The 23,532-nt window shown below is 46.3% G+C and overlaps 1 protein-coding gene across 1 annotated transcript in view; it reads left to right on the top strand.

The window, feature by feature from the left end:
- Window positions 1–23,532, top strand: part of LOC141271203 (killer cell lectin-like receptor subfamily F member 2) — a 90,840-nt gene that overhangs the window by 20,260 nt on the left and 47,048 nt on the right. The window contains exons 2-4 of the mRNA XM_073681316.1: window positions 7,518–7,646; window positions 8,407–8,484; window positions 12,758–12,856. Of these exons, the coding sequence (XP_073537417.1) occupies window positions 7,577–7,646; window positions 8,407–8,484; window positions 12,758–12,856 (247 nt within the window). The 5' untranslated portion in view covers window positions 7,518–7,576. The remainder of the gene's footprint in view (window positions 1–7,517; window positions 7,647–8,406; window positions 8,485–12,757; window positions 12,857–23,532) is intronic.

The raw sequence follows: 23,532 nt of genomic DNA, 5'->3' as shown, positions 1-23,532 counted from the left end.
AGTGTTGGGGCATCTGAATGTAGTGAGCTGGCAGGCTCTGGCTGTTCTGTGCCAATTGATATAGAGCCTGTGACAGAAATGATAACGCAGGATGGTGTTGCCACCTTGTGGCCAGAGGTTGCACCTGCGCAGGATGTGATGACAGAGAAAAAGACTGAGTCTCCTGTGTCCCTCCCTGGAGAGTCACGTGAGCAAAGTGGAAAAAAAGCAAAAGTGCGCGAAGAGTCTGAGGTGGTCTGTGAAAGGAACCAGGATGGTGTGCAGGTCCTCGTGTGTGCCGTAGAGGATACTCTCAACATGGCTGCTGTTATCTGACATCTTTTCCTCAGAGTTTTCCCCAGCTTCCGCACTGCTGAAGGATTCAGCTGTTACACTCCCCGCTACTGGAGTGTGAACCACATGAGGGAATCCACAAGAGCTACTACCCGGACCAGAGATACTGTAAGCGGGACCTCTGGCGAGAGGCCGAAGTATTCCTTCCTTTCAGCGAAGTCTGCTGTTCCTGTTTTCTTTGGCTGGGACGCCTTCCTGCAAAGACAGACAGGCCTGCGACGGGGGACTCATCCTTCTGGAGTAAAGGACTGGTAACGTGTGAGTAGGGACAGTGAGGGTCAGCTTATAAGTACACGTTATTGCTGTGAACATTTACGGTTGTCATTTATTGTGTTCTGCTGTGTTAAAAATGTATACAAGTAAAGATACGGTTATCAAGGTAGAGTCTGTGTGTGGTGATCTTGCTGGGCCAGATCATGGATATCAACGCGCGGCCTTGCCCGCGGTCACTTCATCTGGCGTAGTCGGCAGGATCTGTGACCAGCAAGATTCCCACCCAGGCCATGTGTACAGTCAGAAAGCCCCGCCGGTGTCTATTGTGAATCAGGTCAGGAAATTTGGTGGACGAAACTACCCTGTACCAGAGTGGGCGGAACAAGTCCGGATACTGGGGGAAATGTATAATATTGACCCTAAGACCTTGGCAGAAATGGCGGTACTGACGCTAGAAGGGGAGGCATGGACGATAGTCAGACTGGAGACGGTCTGGGGCCAGCGTACAGTGGATGATTTAGTGCGGGTGCTGGAGAACACCTATGGGCCGACCACATACCCGGGAACACTGCGACACATGTTCTTTAGACGGACGCAGCTTGAATGGGAGGATATTCCCCAATATGCGAACGCCCTTCAGGTACTCCTTGAACAAGCCTGCGTAAAAGGGGAACAACTAGCTGGTATGGCTCCTCGTGACCTGGTACTGAGAGACCAATTTGTAATAGGACTGAGAGACCAGTATCTTAACTGCACGTTACAGGACTTGATCCGGATGATGCCGGCTCTTACTTTTGCTGAAGTCAAACAGGAAGCCATAGAACGTTCAAGGGGACCCGTCATGGATGTGGGGATTCAAGGTGCTGCGTTCAGATCCATATCTGACATTAAAAATCCGAACAGTGACACGGAAGACCTGAAACAGATGGTAGCAGACTTACAGAAACAGATATTACAGTTAACATTAGACTGACAGGGAGACCAGCGAAGACAGCCTAGCCGTCCCGTGGGACAGTGTTGGTCATGCGGTGATCCTCGCCATAGGGCAAATCGTTGTCCTCAACACTTCCCTCCGCAGAAACCTCCGTCGCACCAACGAACAAACCCTCAGTCACCCCAGCGAAGGGAATTTCGATCAGACCAGCGAATGGAACCCCAACCATATCCACAAGCAGAGCTACCACGCCGGGCCTCACCACAATGGCCGCCGTTAAACTAGACACCCCTGCAGTTGAGGCTCGCACAGCAGGGGAGGCCAAAGAGAGGGGTGTGGAAAAACAGAGCCAAAGGCGGAGTGCTCTTGCCTCGAGTAGCCCGACACTTGAAGTTGTCCTGGAAGGAATTGCCGTACAGGGACTGATGGACACTGGGTCACAAGTGACCACGATCTCTGAACAGTTTTACGAAAATTACCTCAAACCAAGAACTGCTTGTGACCCAGACACCGCCATTAAGATTATTGCGGCTAATAATCTACCCATTCCAGTGACCGGAGTTGCTTGGATGGACACAAAGGCCTGCGGACAGGACTTAGGGAAACGAGGGATCGTCATCGTCAAGGAAGGTTTTGGCTCCGAGACCCCAATGATAGTTGGAATGAATATCTTGAAAGACCTGGATCTTATGCTGTTGACAAGAAAAAGACCCAAATACTGGCAGAAAGTCACCAAACATAAGCCGACTCGTCTGGCGTTCCAGCACGTAATCTGGACCGTTGGACTTCAACAGATGGCAGAGGAACAACTACCTCTAGCCGCCATTACGGTGCCACGCCGTACCCGGATTACTTTGCCCGCTGAAAAAGAGACAGTCATTTCCTTACCCCTTAACACCCACCGACAACTTGAGGGGGTTGAAGTGTTGATCGAGCCGAGGACCCCAAGTGGGGGTAAGCTAAACCCACTAGTTGCAGGAGAGTCCCTGTCAGGCTAAACAACACCGCAGACGTAGGCCTAGCCCTTGAAGCCGGCACTCAACTTGCCCGGGTATATGCTCTACCCACGGAAGTGAATCCCATTGGACCCCTAAAATTCACCCCGTCTACAGAAGGCGACTGGACGTTAACCGTCTCAGCCATAAACGCTCAAGTAGACGATGAAGACATTGGGCAAAAACTACGGGAAAAAATACAGCTAGACACGTCTCAATACACCAAACAAGAAGTGTCTCAAGTGGAGGAACTCCTACGGGAACACCAAGACTCCTTTGCAAAGCATGACACAGACTTTGGATGTACCACCAGTATCCAGCACGAGATACCCACGGGCGATACCCCCCCCTATCCGTGAGATGTACCAGCAGATACCACCTCAACAATACCAGGAGGTGAAAAGCCTATTAGAATCCATGCTACACGCCGGAGTGGTACGTGAAAGCCAGAGCCCGTGGGCTGCACCCGTGGTGATAGTCAAAAAGAAAGATGGTTCCCTGAGATTTTGCGTAGACTACCGTAGGCTGAACGCTTGCACTATCCGGGACTCATATCCACTTCCCCAGATCGAAGAGTCACTGACCGCCCTGAAGAAGGCAAAATATTTTTCGTCCCTAGACCTGGCCAGTGGATATTGGCAGGTTCCAATGAGTGAGAAGGACAGGGAAAAGACCGCCTTCATCCTTCCCATGGGCCTGTATGAGTTAGACCGGATGCCGCTCTGCTTGAATAACGCACCAGGGACCTTTCAGAGACTGATGGAACGCTGTCTGGGAGACTTCAACTTTGAGTTTACGCTGATATACCTTGACGACATCGTGGTATACTCCGCCACCTTTGAGGATCATCTTCACAAGCTTGGCCAAGTGTTCCAGCGCTTGAGGGGAGACGGCTTGAAGTTGAAGTCCAGCAAATGCCGTCTGTTCCAGCAGGAAATCGACTACTTGGGTCACTGGATCTCGGCTGAAGGTGTCCAGCCCTCTCCGGAGAAGATAGCAGCCGTTCAAGAGTGGCCGCAGCCAACTACCGTCAAAGAAGTCCGGGCTTTTCTGGGGCTGGCAGGCTACTACCGTCGGTTTGTCAAGGACTTTGCTCGGCTTGCTGAACCACTGCATGAGGTTCTCCTAGGGACCGCGAACAGTCCCAGAGGACGACGCATCAGTTGGGGGCCTGACCAAGAAAAATCTTTTCAGGCACTTAAGGCTGCTCTAACATCACCCCCTGTTCTGGCGTATGCAGATTACACATTACCGTTCCAGTTGCACACCGACGCCAGCCTTCAAGGTCTAGGGGCGGTCCTCTCTTAAGTTCAAGATAATAAAGAACGCGTAATAGCCTATGCCAGTAGGTCTCTCCGTGACACCGAAAAGAATCCCGTCAACTACAGCTCCTTCCGCTTGGAACTCTTGGCTCTGACTTGGGCTATGATGGAGAAATTTGCTGGCTATCTGACAGGAGCGGAGGTGCTGGTCATGACGGACAACAATCCTCTCGCCCACCTAGAGAATGCCAAACTAGGGGCAATGGAACAGCGCTGGATGGCCAGGCTCTCTAGATTCCAGTACAAAATTAAATACAGAGCGGGGAATGAGAATCAGAATGCTGACAGCCTGTCTAGAGTGACATCATCCCCGCCAATGGGGGACCAGGATGAAGAGTTGGAGGAAGATGAGATGCCTGACTTTGCCCGGCTCGCAAAGCAAATAGAAGATAGCCGCCAGTATGCTGTAGGAGGGATTGAAGCCATAGTGGGATCTCCCCTGTCCCAGCAAGAATGGGCCAAGCTTCAAGATTGAGTTCTCGAGCACGTCTTACTGAAACGGTATGTGAATAAACAAGATAAGCTGCTCTCCAAAGTGAGAGCCCGACTATCGACCGGAGCCTTGACTCTGCTTGCCCAATGGGATCGGCTGATCGTGAAAGATGGAGTCCTGTATCGCAGGACCCTTTTATCCCATATGCTGGAGGAGTGTTTGCAGATTGTCGTCCCGGTGCAGTTGGCCCATGAGATGGTGGGCGAAGCTCACAGGAGGAACGGCCACTTCAGCATAGACATGACCCTCCGGTGGACCCAGCAGTTCATTTTTTGTCCGGGGCTCCGTAAGCTGGTTGAAAACGTCTGTCAAGAATGCCGTACCTGTGAATTCCACAAGTCCGCTGAACAGCGTGCACCCGTCCAGACTATTAGGACGTCGAGGCCCCTCGAGCTGTTGATGGTGGACTATCTGTTGATCGGAATGGCGAATAGTGGCTACCAGTACTGTCTGGTGATGGTGGACCACTTCACGAAATTCGCCGTCGCTGTTGCTACCAAGGATCAGACTGCCGAATCAGCTGCACAGGCCATCTGTCAACAGTTCATTCAGATCTACGGATGTCCGGAGCGGCTGCACTCTGATCAGGGGGCTTGTTTCGAAGGGCGAGTTATTGAAGAACTCCAACGGATGTATGGAATCAAGAAGTCCAGGACCACCCCTTACAATCCACAAGGGAATGGCGTGTGTGAACGCTTTAACCGGACCCTCTTACAACTGATCCGGACACTGGCTGAAGACAAAAAGCCCGACTGGCCTCGATTCCTCCCAGAACTGCTGTGGGCCTATAATAATCAAGTCCATTCCGTCACCGGATACACCCCATACACCCTTCTCTTTGGCCGTCCAGGCAAAGACATCCATGAGTTGCAACTGTCTAACTCCGAAGAAGATACCTGTGGTACCTATCCTTCCTGGCTACAAACACACCGCCAGAGAATGGAGACTGTCTACCGGCTAGTAGGCCGACAAATCCAGGATCAAGTGCACGCTGACCCACTTCCTGTACAAGAGGACTCACTGAATGTAGGTCAACTGGTCCTAGTCCGTATAAAGAAACTGCAAGGGAAACTCCGGCCCAAGTGGGAGACCGAAGTCTATCGAGTAATTGGACACCCGTACCCCGGTGGCCCCGTCTATCGAGTGCAGGGCGAAGACAGCGGCAGCATCCGTACTTTGCACCGTAATATGTTGCGCCCCTGTCGCTCCCAGCCTGACTCCCCTACTGTGATACCTAGAGAGATGGATATCACTAATACTGTCGGAGACGCTGACCCCGGGGATGTAGAGATTGAATGCATGCCTACCCCTGTCCGTCTGACTGATGCACTTGAACCGATTACCTCCTCTACTGACATGTCGACTGGGAAAGAGAGTGGGGTGACTGATCGGAGAGAGGGGATCCAACCCGTTAGGCGGACAACGAGGACCACTGCAGGGGTACCTCCAGGACAGTCCTACAGGGACCAATATGTGTGGCCCTCTTCCCAGCCGCCACTGTCACATCCACAGCCATCGCCGCCCTGGAGCCGGTCGTTGGCAGGGACTGCCAACCTTTGAGCGGGGGGGCGTGTAGTGAGCTGGCAGGCTCTGGCTGTTCTGTGATAATTGAGATAGAGCCTGTGACAGAAATGATAACGCAGGATGGTGTTGCCACCTTGTGGCCTGAGGTTGCACCTGCGCAGGATGTGATGACAGAGAAAAAGACTGAGTCTCTTGTGTCCCTCCCTGGAGAGTCACGTGAGCAAAGTGGAAAAAAAGCTAAAGTGCGCGAAGAGTCTGAGGTGGTCTGTGAAAGGAACCAGGATGGTGTGCAGGTCCTCGTGTGTGCCGTAGAGGATACTCTCAACATGGCTGCTGTTATCTGACATCTTTTCCTCAGAGTTTTCCCCAGCTTCCGCACTGCTGAAGGATTCAGCTGTTACACTCCCCGCTACTGGAGTGTGAACCACATGAGGGAATCCACAAGAGCTACTACCCGGACCAGAGATACTGTAAGCGGTACCTCTGGCGAGAGGCCGAAGTATTCCTTCCTTTCAGCGAAGTTTGCTGTTCCTGTTTTCTTCGGCTGGGATGCCTTCCTGCAAAGACAGACAGGCCTGCGACGGGGGACACATCCTTCTGGAGTAAAGGACTGGTAAAGTGTGAGTAGGGACAGTGAGGGTCAGCTTATAAGTACACGTTATTGCTGTGAACATTTACGGTTGTCATTTACTGTGTTCTGCTGTGTTAAAAATGTATACAAGTAAAGATACGGTTATCAAGGTAGAGTCTGTGTGTGGTGATCTTGCTGGGCCAGATCATGGATATCAACGCGCGGCCTTGCCCGCGGTCACTTCATAAACACAGCAATATTTTTTTTTCTGATTTTCCTCTGTAACTGAGCCTGTATATGAGCACAAGCTATGAGGGAATTTCAGCCTGTGGTTTCCAGCAGTTCCTTTTTCATCCTTGCTCCCAGTGATGTGATGTTCCAGCTGAGCCAGAAGAGTCTCATAGCTCCCTGCTGAACTAAAATAAAATGTCACCTTTGCAGCTAATCAGTGACTGATGATTGGCTGCAGCCATCATGTAATGCCTCCATTGAAAGAGAAAAAACAGAGACCTACAGGGGACACAGACAATGACAAGGAGGGGTTGGTGGGGTCCAGTAGGTGGGTATGCGCTTTTTTTTTGTTGCTCTTTTAAGGAACACCATGGGTTCATCTGTAAAATAAAATGTGGTAATATAAAATCCCTTTAAAAATCTACTTATAATATATCGCTAAAGTAAAAAACATACTTTTTGGCATTACTATATACATTGGTAAACAATGTAAAAATGAAAAAAAAAACTATTCCAGATTTGGCAGAATAGAGTTGTATGTACCCGAAGGTAATACCGCTGGATTCCTTTTGCCAGACAGATTTACTTGCATGAGTTATAGTACAATTTTACTCCAGCCCATTTCTGATGGAAATTTGGGCAAAAATGCAATAAGTTTAATAGGCCTGTACCTCTTCATAAATTTGCAATATTTTACTTCAGTTCATATTTCAGTAGGCTGGATGTCTGCTCTAGGTACATGTGCCCTATAATATATGAAAAGCTGCAGAACCTTGATAACAATCAGAAGAGAAGATTGGAATGGAGAAGTTTATCAATGCTAAGATGTATTTCTATTCTCTAGCTTCACACATTTGATTGAAATACTATTAGAATTAATACTATTTGTTTTGCTTTTTAGGAGATCATACTTTCACTTAGTCTCTGTCTATACAGAGCACATTTACGCTCGTGAAAGATATGGAGCAGGTTACATATTCCCAACTATATTTACAGAAAAGTCCAGGAAGTTCACCCAAGATACATTCTGGTGAGATGTAAGAAATGTAAAAAAAGATTAATGACACAGCTGACTGCAGCTAACCCCAGTTTTCAAAACCCAACGAGGAAACGGAGATATAGAGTATTTCACAACTTCCATATAGTAGTATGATAATAGTTTTTTAAAGACAAATCTCACTGTAAAAAGTAAGGACATTTTCTTAAAAGAGTTCTTCAATAATGTAATAAAATGGTCCACGTCACGTAATTCAAATGGTAGCCTGTCTAAGTCACACTTCAGGATGCGCTGCGTTCTGAAGAAACATAGATGCCGAGATCTGAGTCTCAACTGACAGAGGATCTGTATCGTAAGCATACATACCAGAGCTGCTGAAGAAGGGCTGTGATATTAGAAGAGATAAATGTGCTCCTCAGTCAACTGATTACTAAGGACTGAGGCTGAAGAAAAAATCCTTTGTGCACAATCAGCCGAGGAGAAGATTTATTTCTTCTAATGTTACAGTCCTTCTCCAGCAGCTCTGGTATGTGTGCTTGCGATACTGGTCTTCTGTTAGTTGAGACACAGGTCTCAGGAGCTGTGTTTTTTCAGATTGCAGCCATCCTGACATATAACTAGAATGGGCTGTTGTTTTAATGACGTGACAGAGACCATTTTATCAGATTCTTGGAGAACCCCTTTAATTGAAAGTAGGTGTTTTCTCTCACAGTACCACACATGACCCTATGTAGCCCACAATTTATAAAATAATGATGTTCTTATAGCTATTATCTATTATTTTATTTCACAGATGTACCCGCTGTTATTTATGCTGATGTAAGGACAGATGAATCCCAGAGTCATTTACCAACAGAAGATCCAGTACAGGGTAAGTTTATATATGTTTATGAATTCTATAGCTTTGGGCAGAAGCCTTTATTTCCTTAAGGAGACCAACTGAGTATGGAGCTTTACTAGCAATGCTCTATGGGGAAACATGTACAGTTATATGAAAAAGTTTGGGCACCCCTATTAATCTTAAGCTTAATGTTTTATAAAAATTGGTGTTTTTGCAACAGCTATTTCAGTTTGATATATGTAAGAACTGTTGGACACAGTAATGTTTCTGCCTTGAAATGAGGTTTATTGTACTAACAGAAAATGTGCAATCTGCATTCAAACAAAATTTGACAGGTGCATAAGTATGGGCACCCTTATCATTTTCTTGTTTTAAATACTCCTACCTACTTTTTACTGACTTACTAAAGCCCTTTTTTAGGTTTTGTAACCTCATTGAGCTTTGAACTTCATAGCCAGGTGTATGCAATCATGAGAAAAGCTACTTAAAGTGGCCACTTGCAAGTTGTTCTCCTGTTTGAATCTCCTCTGAAGAGTGGCATCATGGGCTCCTCAAAACAACTGTCAAATGATCTGAAAACAAACATTATTCAACATAGTTGTTCAGGGGAAGGATACAAAAAGCTGTCTCAGAGATTTAACCTGTCAGTTTCCACTGTGAGGAACATAGTAAGGAAATGGAAGAACACAGGGACAGTTCTTGTTAAGGCCAGAAGTGGCAGGCCAAGAAAAACATCAGAAAGGCAGAGAAGAAGAATGGTGAGATCAGTCAAGGACAATCCTCAGACCACCTCCAGAGAGCTGCAGCATCAACTTGCTGCAGATGGTGTCACTGTGCATCGGTCAACTATACAACGCACTTTGCACAAGGAGAAGCTGTATGGGAGAGTGATGCGAAAGAAGCCGTTTCTGCAAGCACGCCACAAACAGAGTCGGCTGAGGTATGCAAAAGCACATTTGGAGAAGCCAACTTCTTTTTGGAAGAAGGTCCTGTGAACTGATGAAACCAAGATTGAGATATTTGGTCATATAAAAAGGCGTTATGCATGGCGGCAAAAAAACACAGCATTCCAAGAAAAACACTTGCTACCCACAGTAAAATTTGGTGGAGGCTCCATCATGCTTTGGGGCTGTGTGGCCAATGCCGGCACCGGGAATCTTGTTAAAGTTGAGGGACGCATGGATTCCACTCAGTATCAGCAGATTCTTGACAATAATGTTCAAGAATCAGTGACAAAGTTGAAGTTACGCAGGGGATGGATCTTTCAGCAAGACAATGATCCAAAACACCGCTCCAAATCTACTCAGGCATTCATGGAGAGGAACAATTACAATGTTCTGGAATAGCCATCCCAGTCCCCAGACCTGAATATCATTGAACATCTGTGGGATCATTTGAAGAGGGCTGTCCATGCTCGGCGACCATCAAACTTAACTGAACTGGAATTGTTTTGTAAAGAGGAATGGTCAAAAATACCTTCATCCAGGATCCAGGAAATCATTAAAAGCTACAGGAAGCGACTAGAGGCTGTTATTTTTGCAAAAGGAGGATCTACTAAATATTAATGTCACTTTTCTGGTGAGGTGCCCATACTTATGCACCTGTCAAATTTAGTTTGAATGGAGATTGCACATTTTCTGTTAGTACAATGAACCTCATTTCAAGGCAGAAACATTACTGTGTCCAACAGTTATTACATATATCAAACTGAAATAGCTGTTGCAAAAACACCAATTTTTATAAAACAATAAGCTTAAGATTAATAGGGGTGCCCAAACTTTTTCATATAGCTGTATATTAGCTCTCTGCTGGAAGGAAAGAAAACTATCTTGCTACTGCCATCTAGTGGAAGAAGATGCATTAAGTCAATGTCCAACTCTTTTATGAGCCTGGAAACATGACTGAGTTTGGAGTTTTTTCAGAAGTGCAAATGTCTATGTTCAAACAGGAAGGTTTATGTACAGGCGCATACACCATGTAAGTAATTATTGGGTAACACTAGATAATTGATGAAGTCCCCTGGGACATATTGTAACTTGTTGATAATACAAATACAATTTTTTCCTTTTCTAGTGCATAAAAATCAAAATTAAAAAGAAATGCCATTATTATTTACACTGGTATATAATGTTCATCTTTTTACTAATTAGGCAAAAACAGCACTGACCGTCCATTTCCTGACATCCTAAATTATTAATAATAGAATTCCCAAGTCTAATTTATTCTAAGTGGATGCTATATTTTTAAGAACTCTGCTTTTTTTACATCTTTGATGCATTTGCTCATTTGGGGCTTATAGATATAATAGATGGGTCCCCCACTCAGTATCTCTCTATTAACTATAGTGAAGACCCAGATTATTGGGAGCGATGTAAAACTTAGCCTAATAGGGCATATAGGACTAGTGATGAGCGAGCACTAAAATGCTCGGGTGCTCAAAGCTCGGGTCGAGCACATTGGAATACTCGGGTGCTCGACCCGAGCAACGAGCCCAATGTAAGTCTATGGGAAACTCGAGCATTTTTCTGGTGGTCCCCCCCGGCGGTCTGCAGAAGGTCAAAAATTGCCCAAATCGATGGGAACAGTGCTCAATTAAACGTCAGGCAGGCAGAATATATAGGCAGATAGGCAGGCAAGGTATATAGGAGGGTGTATGAAAAACATAGCAGGGCACTTGGAACACACTAGTGCCCTCCGATTTTCATGCACCCGTCTCTTTAAAAAAGCCGGCTGGCAATTCATCAGCAGCATACATCGGTACCCGACAATTTAGAACAGAAAGAATAGAGCATCACACATAGATTAGATAGATAGAAACATGTCAGTCACATATATAATAAGTACAGTGACAGTGTACTGTACTTGTCATTTAGTGTTAAAATAAAGGATTTATAAAAAAAAAAATTGGCGTGGGGTTCCCCGTAATTTTAGTCTCTAGCGGAGGTTAAGTAGACGGCTGGGGCAGATGTTTGAAGCCTGGGAAGGGGGTAATACCCACGGAGCTTCCCAGGCTACTAATATCAGCCCCCAGCTGAATACCTAGCCTTTACTAGCTATTAAAATGGGGGACCCAAAAAAAAATGACGCGGGGTCCCTCTATTTTAATAGCTAGCAAAGGCTAGGCAGACAGCTGGGGGCTGATATTAATAGCCCAGGAAGGGTGTCATGAATATTGGCCCCCTCCCAGGCCAGAAACACCAGCCGTCAGCCGCCCCAGAAATGGCGCATCCATAAGATGCGCCAATTCTGGCACTTAGCCTCGCTCTTCCCACTGCCCTGTAGCGGTGGCAGTGGGTAATAGGGCTGGGGTTGATGTCAGCTTATAATGCCTGCTGACATCAAGCGCAGGTTAGTAATGGAGAGGCGTCTATAAGCCACCCCCATTACTAACCCCATAGTGAAAGTTAAAAAAAACACCAACACCCAGAATAAAATCCTTTAATTGAAATAAAGACACATTCCTTTAATGTTCTAAATTAAACTTTACTTACCGTCACGCCCATTCCAGCTGAAGTCAACGATTTCCTGCAATAAAAATAAAATAATAAACCAACCTCATCCTTACCTTTCCATGGTTCCCAGGACAGCTTCAGCTCTGCTACCTTGACATGACAGGCTGGAGAGCAACAGAACGCTGCCATCCAGCTTGCCATGCCGCAGACACTGAGAAGCTCCTCAGTGAAGCTCCTCAGTGAAGCTCCTCAGTGTCTGGCTTTGACGGCATCCAGATGAGCCGAGTTCATGTCCAATGAACTCAGCTCACCTCATGCACGTCACTGACAGTGTGGGAGAATTCTCATGCGCATGTGGTGCCGGCAAATGACGTCACCGCTTGAGCAGGAGAATTCTCCCACGCTGGGATAGCATTGAGATAGCAGGCTGGATGGTAGCAGAATGCTGTCATTCTTTAGAGACATTGCTTGCGCTGTACTCGGCGAGCTCCGAGCATCTCGAGTACTGAGATGCTCGGACGAGTACCGAACAGTGGCGAGCATGCTCGCTCATCACTATATAGGACCTATAAAAATGACATCTGTTCAAATTTCTACCACTGATCCGGAGAATGTGAAGTTTGTTCACATATGCTAATTAGGGGGTTTGGTGCCCCTTTTGCTTGACCAAGCGACTTAGTAGAACATGCATCGGTACTGTTATTTTTGGGCATGTGTTTAGAATGATTTTCTATTTTTACATTATTTTAACATATTTTTTCTTACCATTTAGGAGAAAAAAACAGAACTACCTTGTGGTTTAGAGAGCTGCCTGCATTGGTGTTTTAACGCCTTTTTTTATTTTTGTGCAGAAGTTCAGAAAACAAATGCAAGGATGTCCAGTGGCAAAATAGTCAACATATTTCTCATACTCATCATTATGCTGCTTTGCTGTCTTCTTGGATATGTGGGTAGGAGACCGATTCTTTTATATTATTTCTATTTATCAAATACTCTTTTAATTTTACAATATTTGAATTGCATTCTGACCAATGCTTGTACCGGAGGACTGTGGACTGCGATTAGCCTATTGTCATGATAATGGGGATTGTACGAACTGAGCAACTTTTTCATCAACCTTCTAAAGTATTGTGCACAAATATATAATTTAATTACATATGGTTTTACAACAGGTAGTGTAGCTGGTGCCAAGGCGAACAAGACCATATACTAGTTACATAGGGTTAAAAAAGACCTAGGTCTTCCACTGGAAGTGCATTGAGGCTTTGGAAGTGCATTGAGGTGAAGGGTACATTGCTGGAAAAGGAAAAAAAAAAAAAAAAAAAAAAAAAAAAAACCTCTTTAAATCTCTTAGTTTGCGAGTGTCAACGAGCTGCGTGTGTCTGGAGCGTAAGTGCGAACGAAAGTAAGTGTGTGACTTCTTTTTCAGTGAAGAGGTATTTGGAAATCCTGCAGAAAATACCTGTGTGAATTGCGGTGAGTGCTGCATTGTGACCTGCTGAGTGCTTTTCTACCTGTTTAGATTTATTGGGCTTTTTAAAACCTATTTTCTCACTACAGTTTTAGTTTCTTAGCTTACTACCTGTGTATTTAAGGGTTAACTACATTGCACTAAAATCCTGAGGTGTAGATTTACTCACAAGGGGTTAATTAAGGGGAAGGGGTCATAATTAAGGGTTTATAAGGGGCAGCTGGTTGGGCATCAAGTCCTTTGTAAGTGCATTGAGGTGAAGGGTACATTGCTGGAAAAGGAAAAAAAAAAAAAACTCTTTAAATCTCTTAGTTTGCGAGTGTGAACGAGCTGCGTGTGTCCGGAGCGTAAGTGCGAACGAAAGTAAGTGTGTGACTTGTTTTTCAGTGACTTTGGATTCAGGGAGTTTGGAAGGGAGGACTTAGGACTGAATTGCTGACTGTATTTCATTCTTTCTTTACTTTACTTTTTACTTAATTAATCCACCTGACCTACTTATCTGATTCCCCCGTCCATACTTGATACTTAATTGATCCCCCATCCATACTTAACTGATCCCCCACCGATATCTAATTGATACACTTGCACATCCCTAATTGATCCCCGTCCATACACCTATATATAAATAATTGTGTTTTGTACTTGTATATATACTGACTGTATCCCCATATTTAGAATGACGTCCATGTTGGCCGGAGCCGTGCAGTGTACATCTTGCGCAATGTATGCATTCCGTGAGCAACCGCTCGAGGATCCATACTGCTGCGAGAGATGTGAGCATATCGTGCACTTGGAAGCCCAAATTCTGGATCTAAGTGCTCAGATAGCGGTACTGAGGAGCATCGACAACATGGAACGGAGTTTGCTGCTCACCGAGCAGACACTCAATGGGTCAATACTGGGGGTGGAGCATAGAGGGGAAGTGCAGGCTGAACAGGCAGGGAGCTGGATAACAGTTAGGAGGGATAGAGGGAAGAAGTATAGGAAGGCTGGTTCAGAACCGGCATTATTGGAGCACGACAGATCCTCTGACCGCCGGGGGAGTGTATGCTCCAGTAATGAGGGGGAGGGGGGAAGTGTAGGGCAGGCAAGACAGGTTCTGGTAGTGGGTGACTCTATTATTAGGGGGACAGACAGGGCAATCTGTCACAAAGACCGGGATCGCCGAACGGTGTGCTGCCTCCCTGGCGCTCGAGTGCGGCACATCGCGGATCGGGTTGACAGGTTACTGGGTGGGGCTGGCGAAGACCCAGCGGTCATGGTCCACATCGGCACCAATGACAAAGTGAGTGGTAGATGGAGGGTCCTTAAAAATGATTTCAGGGACCTAGGTAGGAAGCTTAGGGCAAGGACCTCCAAGGTAGTTTTCTCAGAAATACTACCAATCTCGCGAGCCACACAGGAGCGCCAACGGGAAGTTAGGGAGGTGAATAAGTGGCTAAAGAGTTGGTGCAAGGCAGAAGGGTTTGGGTTCATGGAGAACTGGGCCGACTTTGCGGTCGGCTACAGGCTCTACCGTAGGGACTGGCCGCACCTCAATGGGGAGGGTGCAGCGGTGCTGGGGAAGACGATGGCTAATAGGTTGGAGGAGTTTTTAAACTAGAGACGGGGGGGGGGAACCAAGGAAATAGGTGGGATGTGAGGCAAGCAAGGGGGAAGGGGAGAAGTGAATATAATGAGGGTGGAGAGGGGGGTGGGGATAGTACAGTTAGATCGTTAGAGAAGAATAGGATGCTAAATAACCCCAAAGTTTTATCTTGTATGCTGACCAACGCAAGAAGCCTGACCAATAAGGCGGATGAGCTGCAGGCGCTTATATCGGAGGAGAGGTATGACATCGTAGGTATAACAGAGACTTGGCTAGACGATAGCTACGACTGGGCGGTAAATTTATTAGATTATAGTTTATTTAGAAGGGACCGGAAACAGGGGAAAGGCGGAGGAGTCTGCTTATATGTAAAGTCATGTCTAAAACCCAGACTAAGGGAAGATATAGGAGAGGGAGAAGAGGGGGTCGAGTCCATGTGGGTAGAGATAGAGGGGGCAAAAAATAATAATAAAATATTACTGGGGGTCTGCTATAAGCCACCAAATATAACAGAGGAGAATGAGAATCTGCTATTAGGACAAATAGACAAAGTAGCAAAACATAATGAAGTGATTGTAATGGGGGATTTCAACTACCCGGATATTGACTGGGAAACAGAAACCTGTAGATCTCAGAAAGGAAAAAGGTTCTTGACAAATATTAAGGATAATTATCTCTCCCAACTAGTGCAGGAACCAACGAGAGGGAAGGCTGTGTTGGACTTAATATTGACTAATAGGCCTGATAGAATAACTGAGGTACAGATAGGGGGGCACCTAGGTAATAGCGACCATAATATTATCGACTTCAAAATGCCCTTCAGTAGGGTTATCAATAAGGGAACAACAAAAACATTAGACTTTAGGAGGGCGAAGTTTGATCAGCTGATAGAAAACCTTCAACTTATTGACTGGGACAAAGTACTTAATCAAAGGAATACGAATAGTAAATGGGAAACCTTCAAAAGAATTCTGAATACTCAGTGCGAGAGGTATATACCGTATGGGAATAAAAGGGCCAGAAATAAGAGGAAACCAATATGGTTGAACAAGAACGTAAAAGGGGCACTAAATAGCAAAAAAGAGGCATTCAAGAGATTAAAACAGGAAAACAGTAAGGAGGCACTAATGTGTTACAAGGAAAAAACGAGAACCTGTAAAAAACAAATAAAAATAGCGAAGGAGGAAACAGAGAGACGTATTGCGAGGGAAAGTAGATCAAATCCCAAACTGTTCTTTACGTATATAAATAGTAAAAGGATTAAACCGGATAATATTGGACCGATAAAAAGTGAGGAAGGCAAAATCATAGAGAAAGATGAGGATAAAGCTAATCTATTAAATAATTTTTTTTCGACAACTTTCACAAAGGAAATAGAACTAACAGGAGAAATGAGAAGTGACAAGCTTAATCCTCCACTAAGTATGACAAATCTAACTCAAGTTGGGGTACAGAAACGCCTCAGTAACATTAAAATAAACAAATCACCAGGACCTGATGGAATACACCCACGGGTACTAAGGGAACTAAGTAATGTGATAGACAGACCGTTATATCTTATATTTAAGGACTCTGTTGAGACTGGGTCTGTACCACTTGATTGGCGACAGGCGAATGTAGTGCCAATATTCAAAAAGGGAGCTAAAAGTGACGCCGGAAACTATCGGCCGGTGAGTCTGACGTCCATTGTGGGCAAAATTTTTGAAAGCTTCATTAAAGAGGCAATTACGGAGCATCTTGATGCTAATAATCTTTTAATCCCGAACCAACATGGATTCATGAGGAATCGCTCCTGCCAAACAAACCTGATTGACTTCTACGAGGAGGTTAGCTCTCGATTAGATCAGGGGGAACCAGTGGATGTCGTGTATCTCGACTTCTCAAAAGCGTTCGATAGCGTGCCACATAATAGGTTGGTATACAAAATGAGAATGATGGGGCTGGGGGAAAATGTCTGCAAGTGGGTAGCTAACTGGCTAAAGGATAGAAGGCAGAGGGTGGTTATAAATGGAATATACTCAGATTGGGTAAGCGTCACTAGTGGGGTACCACAGGGGTCTGTACTAGGCCCAATGTTATTTAATATCTTTATTAACGACATAGTCAACGGGATAAATAGTAAAATATCAATATTTGCAGATGACACAAAGTTATGTAAAACAATTAATACAAAAGAGGACAGTGCAGACCTACAGAGGGATTTGGATAAGCTGGGTAGGTGGAGCATTAAATGGCAAATGAGGTTTAACGAGGAGAAATGTAAGGTCATACATATGGGAAGGAAAAATGGAAGTCACCAGTACTCACTGAATGGGAAATCATTGGGGAATTCAGAGATGGAGAAGGACTTGGGCATCTTGATTGATAGCAAACTAAATTGGAGTGCCCAAAGTCAGGCCGCTGCTGTAAGGGCAAACAGGGTAATGGGATGTATCAGAAGAGGTATAGCTGCAAAGGATGAGAACATTGTTCTTCCACTGTACAAAGCACTGGTCAGACCACACTTGGAATACTGTGCTCAGTTATGGGCCCCAATATATAGAAAGGATATAAATGAGCTTGAAAAGGTACAAAGGAGGGCAACAAAATTAATAAAGGGAATGGAGGGACTGCAATACCCAGAGAGGTTGGCAAAACTAGGACTATTCAGCCTGGAAATGAGAAGGTTGAGGGGGGACATAATAAATGTGTACAAATATGTTAGGGGACAGTATAGAGATCTTGCCCGGGATTTGTTCAAAAGGAGGGATATTACGGTAACAAGAGGGCATTCCCTAAGAGTGGAAGAGAAAAGGTTTCAGCACCAGCATAGGAAGGGGTTCTTTACGGTAAGAGCAGTGAGAATATGGAATTCACTGAGTGAGGAGACGGTAATGTCGGATTCACTAAACCAGTTCAAGCGGGGACTGGATGCATTTCTAGATACCAGGCAGATTTCAGCATATACTTAAAAATAAAATAAAATAGTAGGTTGATACAGGGATTTATTCTGACTGCTGGTTTCAGAGTCGGGAGGGAATTTTTCCTCAGGTGAAGATTGGCTAAATCATTTGGGGTTTTTGCCCTCCTCTGGATCAACTTTAGCAATTACAGAACTAACAGGTCGAACTTGATGGACGCAAGTCTTTATTCGGCTTTACAAACTATGTTACTATGTTACTAAGTTCAACCTTCCTCCATCAATTGTACATTTTGTCATTAAATTACCGGTAACCCACAATGTTCTGTGTATTGAGGAAATCATCCAACTCTTTTTTTAAAAGCTGCCATTACTACCTCTTGTGGTCTGTATTCCACAGTCTGACTGCTCTGACTGTAAAGAACCCTTTCCTATTTAGCTGTCGGAATCGCCTTTCTTTCACCCGTAATGAGTGCCCCCTGGTCCTTAGTATAGTCATTGGAAGGAATAAGTCATGTAACAGTCTGTTACGGGTCCGGGTGGTGGAACCTCTGTGCCGAGGTGCAAGGAGGGACCCAGAGGGGCGTGACTAAGTATCCACCCGAACCGACCCTGGTCGTACGGCAGCTAACGACACCGTGACCAGGGAGGATCCGGGCTGAGGGGCCAGGTGCTTCTCTGGGGACGACATTGTAAAACAGCAGGTGGCTCCCACGGGTGAGATGGCTGGGACTGACCGGTATGGCGGATGGACACGGCAAGCAGGCGGAAGTCTCTGGTAGCAGACAGGTGGTCACAGTTCGAGAAAGCAGGGCAAGTAGCAGTCTTTAGGTTTACCAGGAAGGTGGTCACAGCAAGTGACGGCAGGGTCTCCAGGCAGGCTGGCAGGAAGCAGGCAGGTGCTCCCAGGTGAGCGGGCAGACAGACGAGGCGGGTAACTGGCAGGTAACTGGTGGGTGCTTCCAGGTGAGCCGGCAGACAGACGAGGCAGGTAACCGGCAGGTAACTGGTGGGCGCTCCCAGGTGAGCGGTCTGACAGACAAGGCAGGCGGACGCTCCCAGGTGAGCGGACAGATAGCCAAGGCAGGTAACCGGCAGGTAACAGGTGAGCGCTCCAGGTGAGCAGGCTGGCAGGTAACGGGCAGATAATAGGCTGGCAGGCAGGACGAGAAGTCAGGCTAGCAGCGGGAGCTGAGGGCTGAAGCACAGATCAGACACAGTGCAAACAACTTTGCTCGGGCACCTCCATTTTGGAGGAGGTGCCTTATATATGGGAGGTCCTCCGGCAATTGGCCGGGGACTTCTTAGGATGGCGCGCGTGGTCCCTTTAAGAGAGGGGGAGCGCGCGCGCGCGCCATAAGCACACAGCCGGGGAAGGAGCGTGTGCCGGAAGCAGCGGGGAGAGAAGCGCTAGAGGACGCGGCGCCAGGAGCGGGGAGGTTAGAGGGACGGCGTCTCTGCCTAGCAAGGGGCAGAGACGCCGATGCTACACAGTCCTCTGTATGAACCACACATATATTTATATATATAAATGAGATCCCCTCTGAGGCATCTTTTTTTCTAAGCTAAAGAAGCCCAACTTTTTCAACCTCTCATCATATGAGAGGCCTTCCATTCTTTGTAATAATCTAGTTGCCGCCTTTGAACTGACTCTAACTTCTGAATATCCTTTTTAAAATGTGGAGCCCAAAACTGGATCCAATATTTTATATGTCGTCTCACCAGTGATTTATAAAGGGGTGACAATATGTTGGGCTCGCAGGATTTTATCTCTCTTTTTATACAACCTAAAATCTTATTTGCTTTTGCGACTGCTGCTTGACATTGAGTGCTGCTGCTCAGCTTACTCGTAACCAGAATACCCAAATCCTTCTCCTCTTCTGTAGTCCCGAGTACATTCCCATTTAATGTATATGCAGCAATAGGATTACTCCGTCCCAGGTGTATTATTCTACATTTATCAACATTAAATCTCATTTGCCAAGTGTTTGCCCATTCAGTCATCTTATCCAGATCATTTGTAATATTGTAATGCACATGATGAGAACAATACTACTTTCCAAATCACTTTTTAAGCCGTCCATGGAATATAGCTATGAGTATCAGTGTACAAGAAAGACAGAGTAGAACTTGAGAGGGTTAAAAGGCAATCAACATATGGGGGGACTGAAGTACCCAGAAAGATGATGAACATTAGCTATTCTGCTTAATAAAAAGTGGATTTAAAAAGGTTGACCAGGATTTAAAACCCCCAAAAAAAAAATTAAATGGGCTAAGAGCTGGAAATATGTTGCATAATGAAATCAACTACAAAGAAGTTTTGGCTTCCAGATTAGGATTCTGGGATTCAACCAAAATGCCCCAAAAATTATATTTAGAAGATGGAGCAATTGACTTTAAAGAGACAAAATCCAATGCATGAAATTTCTGACTCCATTTGACCTTCCTCCTGGCAGAGTCTGTCTTTTTAGCTGGACACACTATCATAGTCTATTATGGTATTATGCTGTATATAGCTCCTATAACTACATGTGAATGTTTAGACCAGACTCCCTCCATACTTGTTGGTTGTAGCAGTTACTTTCTGTCAATCCCTGGTGCAATAGGTCCTCATTAAGAAAGTTGTAACTCAGCTTATGATTTTTTTTTATCCAGCTGCTGTTGTTCTAAAATAATAAAAGCAAGTGTAATACCTAGTCTCTCGTCCAGAGTTTCAACATACAGCCTCCATTGGTATTCCTATTTGTTAATATAGCGATTTCATGTGACCGTTACAGCCAATTGTAGACAATGAACGCTACATATTCTTATTGCCCCTCCTGTCTGTAGAAAGCAATCTTTTGGATGTACAGCGCATCCCCTGCAGATCTAAAATGACAATGTACAGCAAACTGCTATGCGATTAATGAAAATGGTTACTAGAGATGAGCCAGATAACATTCAGATTCGCCTGTTCATGCAAATTTTTCCAGGAAATTCAATTCTCAGAGACGTTATTCTTCATGAATTGAATGTTCCTTATTATGCTTCTCAGACCCCAGGGCAAACATAAGATATAAAAAAAAAGTACTTATACTCACCTCACTGGCCTCTCTGCTCCTCACCATCATCCGTCTGTTTCTCATCACATCTTATTTTCACCGGTTGTACTGATTCCCTAGGTCTTTTCTCACTGGACCGGGACCTCTCGCTCTAATGATGTCCAGAATGGTTTGGCACAAGCATGTGTGGCACCCCTGAGGGTTCAGTCGCCACAGAGGTACTGCACCTCCCCCAGAGGTGTGATGTCTCCCTTCTCTCAGGTAAGGTGGGAGTTCTGCACAGAACCCCAAACACCTGCATCCAATACTACACTGCTCCAGGCCGGCTGGAGGGGCAACATGCAGAGCGCAGCTGCTGAGCCCTGACCCTGGCTGGAGTGGGGGGAACCCAAAGGTAGGGGGAACCAGTAGTGGGTGTGGGTGGAGGAAATAGTTAGAGGGAGCACTTTGGTAGGAGTATAAAATAGGGAAGCCATCTTAGGGTGGCAGACTAGTGAGTGAGAGAGCAGTTCAGAAGAACAGCTCGGGAGAGTTCAGAAGAACAGTCCGGGAGCAGAGTCTCATTAGGAGATCTGCTCCACAAGTAGGGCCAAGTCAGGAGGCCCAGGAGGGGAGCAGGGAGTAGGCTCCGTTCTAGGAAAGGATCCCAGGGGGTACGGCGCGTGCAGGACGGCACCCGTACGCCCCGCATCTGTCAGAAGACAGAGGGATCGCAGCCGTATTCTAGTCCCCTGAGGGTCAAGCAAGTCTGTGTAACTCCGACGGACAGGAGGGACTTCAGAGTACACGAACAGGACTGAGAGTGGGCAGCGCAGAGCAGGAGGGAGAAGGACCTAGTGTGAAGACGGTCAAAATAGGAACACAAGAAAGTGGGGTTCTGCCAGGTATCCCCAAGCAGCCTGAGGAAGGATTGAACCCCTGCCCGGTGAACGCAGCGTGACGCGGGAGGCCTGCACCTGTACAGTGCACCTGTAGACTGTCTAAAGAATTGAGAGTAAAATCTCGGATGACTGCACTGTACTGCCTCCGTCCATTCTTTCATCGGCGCCATTGTTCCCCCTGAACTACAACGCCCAGCGCAACCCACCCTCCATCACTTCACTGCCCTGAGGCCTGCTCCACCTGTGGGGAGCCGTCCCATCGCAAGCTGTCCTAACATCTGCCTCAGAGGACTTTTGCAGCTCTGGTGATCCTCACCAGACACCACAGGTGGCGTAACGAACTTTCCAAAAATAAACCCCTTTTTACACTGACCGCCCTGGGTCACGGACCGGGCCAGCCACCGTGATATCCCCCGCCAACTGGCGTCCAGAGGCCCGGCTGCCGAGTACCCCACGGCCCTGGGGGCGCGTCAGATCTGGCGTCACGAACAGGATGCGTGACCAGCCTGTATCGACGGGTGAAGTGTGCCTAAAGAATTGTGTTATGTTATTGAATGTGGCGCCCGCCCCAGAAGAAAAGGTGCCATTGTGTGCGTGCTAAAGGACAACAAAATGGAACCTCCCATCGTGGGCCGGGTCCCAGAATGGCGCCAAAAGCATACCCTGCCCCTTGCAACAGTGACTGTCCGCATAGATGTGTCCGTCAAGGCAGGGAGGCCGTCACAGGGAGTGACCGACAGCAGATCGCCATGGGACTGCCCCCGAAAGAAGAGAGGAGGCGGAGAGAAGGAATGGAGACAAGGTGTGGCATTAATCAGTCTAGCCAGACCGCACCCGGCAGCCAGAGCTGGAGGAAGGCCATCCTGACCGGAACCTGTATCCGGGAGACCATGTCACGTTCACCCGGCACCATGGTGAACGTGGCTGGTACGCCCTGCACGTGTATCGTGTTAGTGAGGACACACCCCTGCAGGAAGTCCCTCGTGACCCAGCTGGGTCAGGGAAGAACGAAGAGTACCCCAGGTGGGGTCCCCACTATTGATCCAGCAAGTGGGACTGAACATTGCTTATATAGTTGCCCATAAGGGTACAGTTGAAAATACTGTTTTGAGTGTGAAGGTTGAAAATAATGTTTTCCTAAAATAGTGTCCATTTACATGGTTACCCGTCAGGGTATACAGGCTGGGGATTGTGAACAGCTGGACGTTAAAGTTGTAAATAGTTCAGCACTTCTTAAAGTGCACCCTATTGGTTTTATAGTAATAACCATAACCACAGAACAAAAACCTGTTTGGCGTGGCGGAAGCCGTGGTCCAACTCCATGATCGCCTATGCCCTGAAGCCACACCCAGGGCCTATGTTGAGGGTTTGCGGACTGGTCCCTCATGCTGCTACCTGTTGCACTTATTGAAAAAGAAAGATGTTATTTATTAAAGTTTTATAATATTCTGAAAAATGTAACCTGTAACATTTAAGGAAGATGTGCCTCCCATAAAGGGAAGAAATGTTTTTATAATCTTATATGCGGATGCATCTTAAAATTTTGCATGTCAAATATCCCTGTTTTGCTTTGTTCCAGCCTGCAGACGTGCTGTGTTTTACCGGGGGGAATGTGGCGCCCCTGAGGGTTCAGTCGCCACAGAGGTACTGCACCTCCCCCAAAGGTGTGGTGTCTCCCTTCTCTCAGGTAAGGTGGGAGTGCTGCACGGAACCCCAAACACCTGCATCCAACACTACACTGCTCCA

This window comes from Phyllobates terribilis, unplaced genomic scaffold (assembly GCF_046119375.1).
Source record: "Phyllobates terribilis strain yellow unplaced genomic scaffold, ASM4611937v1 Scaffold_5__5_contigs__length_657084704, whole genome shotgun sequence".
Lineage (NCBI taxonomy): Eukaryota > Metazoa > Chordata > Amphibia > Anura > Dendrobatidae > Phyllobates > Phyllobates terribilis.
The sequence above is the reverse complement of the archived record's forward strand: the minus strand, read 5'-3'. Positions and strand labels throughout refer to the sequence as shown.